General features: G+C 35.9%; 1 protein-coding gene across 1 annotated transcript in view; it reads left to right on the top strand.

The window, feature by feature from the left end:
* Nucleotides 1-200: 200 nt before the first annotated feature.
* The window catches only part of LOC104494984 (inactive N-acetylated-alpha-linked acidic dipeptidase-like protein 2), a gene marked incomplete at its 5' end in the record, with an annotated part of 115,000 nt that continues 104,685 nt past the window's right edge, over nucleotides 201-10,515 (top strand). The window contains 3 exons of the mRNA XM_010137892.1: nucleotides 201-293; nucleotides 4,504-4,709; nucleotides 6,186-6,305. Of these exons, the coding sequence (XP_010136194.1) occupies nucleotides 201-293; nucleotides 4,504-4,709; nucleotides 6,186-6,305 (419 nt within the window). The remainder of the gene's footprint in view (nucleotides 294-4,503; nucleotides 4,710-6,185; nucleotides 6,306-10,515) is intronic.

Genomic DNA, 10,515 nt, shown 5'->3' with positions numbered 1-10,515 from the left:
GCTTTGAACCTCACTGCTAAAATGAGACTAAAAAAATAATGTAATATTTCATGTTTTAATCTCTGTTTCCTCATTAGTGTAACTTTTTTTCTTTGTTTTTACCTTTTTTTTTTTCATGAGGTGGGAAATTTTAACTTTGGCCTGTAGATTTATTTACTGCATAAACAAGTTTAACTTTTTCTTTTTTTATCTTTTAACAGGCAAAAAAATAGTCAGTCTGAATATTCAGTCAGTCACAACTTACAAGACAATTTTTAATGTTATTGGATATTTAAAAGGAGCTGTATTTCCTGGTAAGTAGCCTGTTAACATTTGTATCAATTATTTGGTTAATGATGACCGGAAGTCGTAGCTGGGATCAGGATTCTATTTTGCCAGATAATGCACTAATACAGAGGAAGGAGAGGAGTTTTGTTGTAGTCATTTTTGTGCTTTGATTTACGGTGGTTTTATTTGTATTGTATTATTTGAATTAATACACAACCTGTCTATACAACTTTAGGAAAGGTTTTGATTTTTTAATGTTAGCAGAATTTTGAGATAAATAAAACTATTCTTGAAGTCGAGAACATCCCTACGTAAATTAGGTGTATCACCGTAACCAAGGTGCAGGGCAGCATGATAGCTGTCTTTGTTAAGAATCTAATATCAAATGTGATTATAGCATACAAAAATCTGTGACTGAGTTCTTAGTCACACTTGCTGCAGCCTTTATTTTGTGTTACAGTCGTGCCTTATGCTACTTTTATACAAGTCTGTGAATAATAATTACTGTTCTGTATGTCTCAAAATTAAACAGTAAGATTCTAAGTGCAATTGTGACATCATCCACAAGCTCCTTACCTCCTTTGATGCTGTTATGTAGACAATACCATAATCAGGACATCATAGAAATTAAAATAATTTTGAGCTTATCCTGTCTGCAAGTGAATCTGCATGAAAATTGAAGGGTTTCTGCAACATGACTGAACATTGTTGCTGGTTACTTGGTGCAAAGTGTGGTAGACCCAGTCCAATTCATCATCAAAACATCATCACCTTTGCCTTGATTAACACTCTCTTTTATTAGATTCGGAAGAAAGGTTGCTAATTCATATACTGTCCCTTAGGAGGTTGGCCAGTCATTTCATATTTTAAGTGATTGGGATGAAGGAGGTGGGGAAGATTTAAGTTTATTCCTGTTACAGAAATAATGACTCAGTTTTGCGTGTACTGAATGTTGTACTGCTCACCAGAACATTTAAAAAAAAAAACCAGAAACATAGAAAACAATTAGCACAGTGAATTAAATTTCAATAAAGGATTTAATTTCCTTCAAGAATTTGAAGTTGCTAGTCTCCTATTGCTAACGTTTTGCGAATAGCTGTCATGGAATTTGAAAGGTAGAAACTGCCATGTTTAGACATACTGTCTACTGAATTGTGAAACAGAAGCAAGGCAGATAATAAAAAGCATGCATCAGTTTTTGTTCAGTAAATTCTTTATCTTCTCTATATCTGAATCTTTCCTGTTATTATTGCATTCTTAATAAGAAGCTACTTTTAAAGAGTAAGTCTATATATGCCTAGCTTTAACAATTCAAATAGATAGATAAACAAGTGATGTCAATAGCGCTACCCAGATGCCACAGCTTGTCCCATAAATGTCTTGCTGAACAAGGGCTTCTAATAGCAAATGGCTTCTAATGTAGGCACAAGTTAAGCATGTATTACATCATGCATAACATTTTGTACAAAATCAGTGTTAATCCTTCATCTCTTTCTCTGCTCTTCCTGATATACTAGCCATGCTTTCTCAATTGATTTGAATATTTGATGCTTTCAAGGCATTGACTTTCTGTCATTTGATGGGATTTTGCTAGTTTCATACACCTGAAATAATCACCTTTATGTCTGCAGAAATGAAGAAGAAAAGCAAAATTTATCTTTGGTGCTTGATGAAAGACTACTGAGCATCACCATTTTTCTCCTTAGAGGCCTCCTAACACACACAAACACCATGTAATGGTGATCTTGAAATTTGATCTGAGGAGTAACAGGGAGCATCTGAAATCCAACTAAGATAATAAAAGGTTTAGGAGTAGAGGAAATGTCATAGTTGGTAGCCTTTTAAAATCTGAAAAATGTAACACTAATTTTGTAGCTCTCTTGGACATGGCTGTAAATGAGATGTACAACAAGAGAAGGCAGTATGAAGTCACTGTTTTTTAGTGATAAAAAAGCCCATCACTAATGATGTCCAGCCCATCACTGACCTGAACACTACCCCATCTAACAACTTTCCAAACTATCTGATGGACATTTTTTTTCTCTATCTCTAGTCCTTTCTCTTTTTTCACGTGGTCTCTTTCTCTACAAGCTTCAGCAAATTATTATGAGAAAGGACAGCTGCTGCCTCTGTAAGCATAACCATCCTTTCTCCTATGCTTTTCCTGCAGTCATTTGCTTCAGGGTATCGCCTCTATTCAAGAGGCAGGGATGTGCAAAGATGAGGAATTTCAAAGGAAGAGCCAGCTGTTATGTTTTGCCCCGGTTCATTCAGCTGGCACCTCCTACAGAATGTTACTGTCTGTGGCTTTCTTCTCCATCAAAATGTCCTGTACTATTTTACATAAGGTCTCTTTCCACTCCCCTTCACATACACTGTTGACAGATTGAACAGAGATTACAGTACATGGCAAGATTGATCCTGTCTGATCACTCTGTCTAGTGGCACTTCTTAGAAGGACCCAGAAGCCTGTAAGGCCATTCATTTCCATTCCAAATTCCTACTGACGATCCTAGGGTTTTCCACGGTCAGTGCAAACTCTAATTAAATGTCTCGTGATGTAACACACAAGTAGCAAAATGATGTGATTTAGATTGTGTTCTGTTACATTATTACATATGCTTAGATTTTAATTTTGTGTATCTGCTTTTAGAAAGAAATTTTCATGTACATACCTATATGCCCTGCAAGCAGTTGATTAACAATGTTTTGTGATAGGTACCTAGCAGGTCCCCTGTTTGTAAAGCATTTTTTAATTCCTTATAAAACAGCATCGCCATGTAGTTTGTTGAACAAAACTGGCAAAAGTTCAGTTTGACAGAGAACGGTTTTATAATCAAAGTATATGTTGGAGTTAAGTTAAAATTGTGTCTAGGCAGAAGTCACTGAGTAGATATTTAATTTTATAAGCAGCTATAAAACGTGGGCATTTTACCACCTAAGTGTTGCTACCTTTCGGTATACTGACAATAGTGAAGAATGAATCCTCTTGGATAGAAAAAGAAAACCAAAACTTTCTGAGCTTTTTTGGAACCCAAATGAAACCCAGAGATTGTTGTGGATCTGGAATCACTCAAGAGCTATTCTTCTGTTCTCTATTGGTATCCTGAATTAGGGAAAAAACCACCTTTAAAAGTCTAGATTTGAGCTAGAAAGAACCTTTACTAAAAATCAGAACACAACCAGTAAGCAATCCTCAAAGAGGCTTTGATTGTGAAGTCATTTCTCACAGAAGCATGAAATAGTTTAATAAATCGTTCAGCATAACTCTGCTTAGACCGTGCGACACCCAGCAATCGCACCAGTCATTCCTGTTGTTTCATACCACATCATTCTTTTGGAATAAAAAAAGGTTCTTTAACTTGTGAGGTAGCATTTGGATTATATGAGAGATGAAGATTTCATTAGATTTCTCTGAAGAAAAACAGTGGGGTTTTTTGAGGGGATAACCATAGGCATGTTCTTTATTTCAAGTTGAATCTTCTTGCTTTTCAGTTTATAAAATACTTTCTTCCAGTAGCATCAAAGTTGCTAGGTCTGGCTTACCGTTTCTGTATCATTCATTATCTCTATTCCTTTGTCATGTCTCCTCTCTAAACCTGCAGTCCAGGTCTTTTCAGTGTCTCCTTATATGGAAGTCTAAGTCCTGATATATAACCATTCTGGTTACCAGCTTCTCAACTGCTGTTTTCTGCAATGTCTTTTTTGAGCTAGGGTGGTGAGCACTGAACACAGTCTTCCAGGTGAGGGAGAACTAATACTTTGTGTATTTTCTGTATGTTTCTCATTGTACTGCCACACCGTTTGTTTTTGGTTTTGGACACTAATATCTATTGAAGATAGAGTTTCCTGCTTATTCATTTTTGGTTTTACATAACACTCTAATGTGAGCATGGAACTTTATTCAGTTGTCTATGTGACAAAGTCCTGGCTGTAAGAATGGTATCTGTGAGATTATAAAAAAGAAGAGTAAATAATGAAGGCAACGGTACAGGAATTAAATTATTAAAGTGTACACGTATATTTATTTATTAGTTTAAGTAGCATTCACAGTTTTATGTATTTCTACTGTATGCTTGTCTTGTACATGATCATAATTTTTTGTTGACAGCATCGTGTTGTATTAATGGTATTACAGACTACTAATAAATTCATCCTTTAGTTTTTTTAAATTCTTTTAATGCTAGTATCCAGAAGGAATAAGACTCTCTTGTCTTTTTTTTTTCCACATTTCAGACAGATACATCATTGTTGGTAGTCATCACAATGGTCTGAATACTTATGGCGGTCAAGAATGGGCCAGTAGCACAGCTATCATCACAGCGTTCATACAAGCCTTGATGCTGAAGGTTAAGAGAGGCTGGAGACCTGACCGGACCATTGTTTTCTGCTCATGGGGAGGAACATCGTTTGGGAACATTGGTTCATATGAATGGGCAGAGGTAAAATAATTTTAGAAGGATTCATTGAAATAATGATTACGTTTTTTTAAAGCGTGAAAACAATATGGAATTACCAGGTAGAAATAATGTTTCATTAACTGGTCTGTGGTGTCTGTCTGTGTGTACATTCGTGTAGTCCGTAGCCAGTGCTGTGAAAACATCTGTAGAGGCAGATCCTGTGGAACAGGGTGTGTGTGATAATGCCATTGCAAGTCGTCTCCACAGCTGTGAAGACTGTGTGTACAGCACCTCTGTGAACTGATCCCCCTCCCTAATTCAGCAGAGAACTGTAAAAGAGGGCATTGCCAGAGTTTGATGGAGAGGGAGGGCAAACCTCAGAAAAGAACTGTGCCTACAAACAGCTTAGAGGGCTTTTTCTCCTTCATTGAGATGGAACAATTGATTGGCTTAGCATGGGGAGAACTGAATGGAGAATGTGCTGAGTGAAAAGAACCGTGCTATGGTTTACATAAAGTACAGAGACATGTCAGTGTCTCCACGGCTTGTGCTGCTTCACTTTTCACATACTTCTACTAAGAACTTAGATACAATTTGACACAGACAATTCCTTCAGCTCTTTCGACAGAATAAAAGCTTAAATACCTCGTCAGAGTATTGTTGATCATATATGATAACAGTGGACTTCAGATGGTAAGTTAAAGGACTAACTAGCAGAGAGGTTCCTGGCTGCTGAATTAGAGCAGCAGATAAAATGAAGAGTTAATTGGTTTTTACTATGCGTGAGAAGCAGCTACCTCTCATTGAAGTTTCATACTTCTGACACGATTATTCTTCAAAAACAAGAGGGGCTGAAAAAATCAAATGGAAAAGATCCAGGCTGGAAGCAAAATTTGTTTAGTTCCACTTCAAGTCAGCTTTACATCAGATGTAATTGTGTTACACCCCTTCTGTTCAGTATAAAGAGCCACTTCGTGCAAAGAGTAACTCATTACCGAGAAGGCAAAGGCGACCTTTTTTAAAAAGAGAGAATAATTGAAACCGTTTGTACATACTATTTTTGTAGTCTAAAAAATAATAGAATGAAAACATTGGGTAAGTTATGCAATTCAATGAATTTGGTCTCTCAAAATTTGAGTACATTTAAGTGTTGATAATGATTGCTTTTGAAGTTTGTCTTCTGTCAGGCATCAGTTTAAAAGGCCATCACGTTGTTTCACAGTATGTAATGTTTTCATTTTTGGCCTTACAAGAGTAGTCATTTTCAATTCCTCCCAGGGCCGTTTGAATTTTGTTGAGATGATGTGTGAAATGGAATTATAACTTCTGCTATATAGAGAAATAACACGAAGATAGCCTTTGAAGTTCTTAACTGCGTATTGTAAGAAGTAGTAGTTTAGTAATACTTAGGGAATCACAGAGGATAAAAATGCAGGGTGCAGTTTTTCCCTAGAAGGAACTTAAAGAAAAAAATAAGTCTTAATTATAGTAATAACCATTGCTCTACTTGTGTTGTAGGATCTCAAGAGAGTTCTTCAAAGAAATGTCGTGGCTTACGTTAGCCTCCATAATCCAGTCAGAGGCAACTCAAGTCTAAACCCTGTGGCATCCCCTTCTCTTCAGCAGCTGGCAGCAGAGGTTAGAAATAATCTATTTCCTTTCACATGAGGTTTATGAGGTTACGTGGTTAACTTCCTTGATGCCAGGTGGGTTTTGGATAACTATAGATGGAGGTAGTTTAAGCATTTTAACCTCACAAATACACATGAACTGTTTTTACAAAGCAAGCAGGTTGAATTTTATTTAAAAAAAATTACAGGGTTTGTTTGTTGGAAATAACTTATTTCAACAGCACATACCAAGTCTCACCGTATTTGCATATCCTACAGCTTTTTTGACAACTTTAAAGTAACATATTTTTTTATTCCGTAGCACAAAGCACATTTTTCTCTTCCTAATCTGATCTTTCCAGACTGTTTCTCAATTTGCATTTAAACCTGTATATTTAGCAGATATAACGTGACACACAGGGAGAATTGCTCTCACCATAATAAATACTGTTTAAAGTATGTTGGGTTCAGTGCTCAGCTACGCCTTCGTAACTAGTCTACAGTCAGAATATTCTGTAGTTATGCTGGTGAAAGTGCACATAGGCTGTAAACTAATGACCTTATTGCCATTTCTGAGGTTGCTAAATTTATTATTGTATAAAATAAATGGAAAACAGTAAGGTACTAAATGATAAAAGCAATTTAAAATGGCATGCATAAAATGGACTGTGATTTGACTTTCATAAAACAGGCTTTTTCAAGGTTTTTTCCATAAATTTGCCAAGCTAATACTGATTAGTTATGCTGATGTTTCTGTGACTGGCCTCTCAAGTATTCAGTGCTAAACACTGCTTAAAGTAACATCTTGAATGAAATGGAGTTTAAGACTGATGGTGCTTGGCAATTGTTGTCCAACCAAGTCAGTAAAATGATAATCAGTCAAATGGCTTCTTAGCAGTGTTTTAACCAGTTCTCCTCTGCAGTGATTAGGTGGTAATTTCCTCATGGAAAGGATCTGGTTTATTCTGTGTAAGTATTGTGGAAAATGATTTTGCATTACATTTATTTTCACAGTAGAAAAGGCTTCTATTTGTGGAAAATTGTTTATAATGTTATATATATATATATGAGTGTACAGATTAGATGGACGTGGCAGAATGTTGTAATTATTACAAGTTTTAGCTACCAAAAGCACTATTCTGATAGGTGCCAGCCTTTTGCTAACCTGTTGGGTGTTAGCAGTCCTGTCTCTGTGAAAACAGGTATTTGCCATTTAAAGGAGTAAATTTATTACATTAGGGCCTTGAGCTACTTGTTTTTTTCACATTTTGTTTCTTTGTCCTCACCATATGATCTGTGGCAGTAATCTGAAAACCGTAAACTGTCTGGAGCTCTCCGTCTCACCTCTGATTCTTTAGTGGCTAAGGCTTTATTATTGAGATTGTATCCATTCTACATGTTTACCCTGAGGCCCCATTTAAAAACAACAGGACAAAATGTATATGAGATCATCTGTATAGTTTTATTTTTTTGTAGGATAATACAATTTGTAATTTATGCAACTGTCATACAGTTTGTGACATTAAAAAGATTTGTAGCAATTACTGCTTCCAAATGCTGGCTTGATTTCTGAATTCACGTCAAGTATATTGGCAGTAATGGAACAGCCCTGCACAAATCTTCATTTTTTTTCCCATGGGTACTAACAATTTGTCATGTGTCTAGAAGATTTTCTCTGGAAGTCCCATATTCTCATAAAGAGTATTGATATTTCTTCCAGCACTTGCCAAGAAGTCAATGTAATTACAGATTACCTCAAAATGATGATAGTGCAAATGGGGTAAGATGTGACTTTTTGCAGCTCATCTCACCTAGAAGAAATTGTAAGTCCATTCAAGTTGAGATTCTTGTTAGCAGGTGCAGGTTGTAGAGAAGTGCTTAGAAAGTCCAGTGCGAGACAAGGATCAGTTTAATTTGTATGAGAAATTGTCTGAAATTAGGTTTGTTAAAAAAGGAGGTGAAATGGGAATTAAGAATTAATAATATCAATCCATTTTAAAACGGAAAGGGAAAATAGCCAGTCTTGTTTAGTTGGGTAGAAACTTTCCATAGATTGTGGGTACGTGGAAGGTACCGCATTGTACCTTTGGATTCAGTGGTAAGACTTACACTTCCCTTTTCAGACCACAACGAAAGAGACCAGCTTGCATTGTTTTTCCTATTCCTAAACAGTGTTGAACCCTGTTTTGAGGAGGGGGAGACTAAGATCTGCTCACCACTTGCACTAAAGACAGAGTAGGGTCTTGGTCAGTGCCCACTGTTGTGCTGAAACTGTGGGTGCTCCCTCTTCATAAACAGGAAAAATGTTTCCTCAGGGACAATCAATACTTGATACAAATGCCTACAAATGTTGTGTTAGGATTCTAGGGAAAATAACGAAAAACGGTAGTTTGTCCTGTGAAAGAAACTCGAATAAAAATAACACTAAACACAGAGCGCTCCATGAATACCTACAAGGACCTTAGTTGGAGGAGAACTGTGGAGTTCTAGCTGAAATGTAGTTTGTATGAGTATTCTAGACTTACCGGTAAAAAGAGAAATCACAAACCTGATTAGTTGTCTACTGTGCGAGATCTCATGGTCGGTTACCGAATGGGATAAGTGCTTGGCTAATTAACAGAGACCGTAACTTCTTAAGGATGTTTTATGCGGAGGAATTACATCTTCATGTTAGTTGCAGATTTCAAAAGGGAGCTACATAAGCAGTCTGCAAATAATAATTTTATGTGACTATCTGTGGGATTCAGTAGGATTCTGGCTGAGACGCCAAATTACATGAAGCAGCTAATTTAAATATTTGGATTAATTAAACAAAGAGAAATTCAAACAATTCTGAGACCTTGACATATTTAACTCAAATCTCTTTTTATATAACTATGCTAATTAGTGTCCACATTAACAAGAGGAAAATACTGCCAAGTTACATTTTAGCCTACTGTTATTTCGTAAGGAAAATTATTGTTCATTCGCTTGCTTAGTTCGTGAATCACCATTTGTTGGCAGAGTGGCGTTGGTAAATTTGGTTTGATGGATGCTGGCATTCGTTCTCTGTAAATAAGGCCATTAATGAATTTTTCTATAATTAACACTTCACGAGTAAAAAAGTTATTATGAAACATAATTAATTTTTTTCTTTTAAACATCATGTGACCACTGCTGGTCAGACTACAGGTCTGGTGTTATGGCTGAATCCCCCAAAAAATTACTGCTCCTTTCTCCTAAGGAAAAGAGCCATTTAAAGCTATTGAAGGATGAGTTGAGCATTAAAAATGATGGTATCAAATATTGTTCTGTGCTATTTCTCAGTATTTGTTTCCATTAATGGACTAAAAGGCATATAACATCTTTACATTTAAAGGTGGTGTTGCTGGCAAAACTAATTTTTTTGTTTTTGAAATAGAACTGAAGATAAACTTCTGTATAGATGTTGCCACTGTTATTATTTCTTGATTTTTTTTTTAATCTTGATGTCAGCATTGATTCTTTTCTTCCAACTTACATGTGTTTCTCATTTATTTTGTTATACTTTGTTTTAATAATGGGTCTCCAAGCCTCATATATCAGTCGGTTGTAAAAAAGAAAACAACATTAAAATATTATTTGATTTCCTTGTACGTGCCCTATAACAGAAGGATTATAGCTTCCCCATGAACTTCCAGACTTTACCTATTATAGCTTTTAGTGTTGCAATTGATTGCTGGTGTTACTTTTTATATTTGTGTTCAAAACAAAACAAAACTATTGAAAATCAGAAGTTTATGCAGTGAACTCCTGTCTCAGCAGTTTATAACTACATTAAAAGGATGCTGTTAATATAGACAGTACTTCATTGGCAGCTCTATTAAATTCATTAAGATGCTGCTTCTCCATTGTGAAAAGCAAAGTTTTATTTAATGGTGGGTTTGATTTTGGAGTTGCGGCAGTTACTTGGTATCTGCTAACAATGCTTTTGTTTCGATAAAATGTGGCTCTGTCCGCTGTTGCATATTTCTTTACTCTCCCTCCAAATTAATCAAGTTTAACAGGTGGATGCTGAATCAGGCAGTGGATAATGATTTAAACCTACTCATACATTTTGATGTTACGAAACTACTGTTGCTGTTAACCATGGGGAAATACAAATTTGTTAGCAAGGAAGAGTGCAAGTGAACTACTTTTTATGCTGTGATCTTCTTGGAGACCTGCCAAGAGTCCTTTGTTTCTAATGAATCAAGCTTTCTGCTTGCATGTCTTTCCCT

Source organism: Buceros rhinoceros, unplaced genomic scaffold (genome assembly GCF_000710305.1).
Source record: "Buceros rhinoceros silvestris isolate BGI_N320 unplaced genomic scaffold, ASM71030v1 scaffold446, whole genome shotgun sequence".
Lineage (NCBI taxonomy): Eukaryota > Metazoa > Chordata > Aves > Bucerotiformes > Bucerotidae > Buceros > Buceros rhinoceros.
This window is presented reverse-complemented; position numbering and strand designations above follow the sequence as displayed.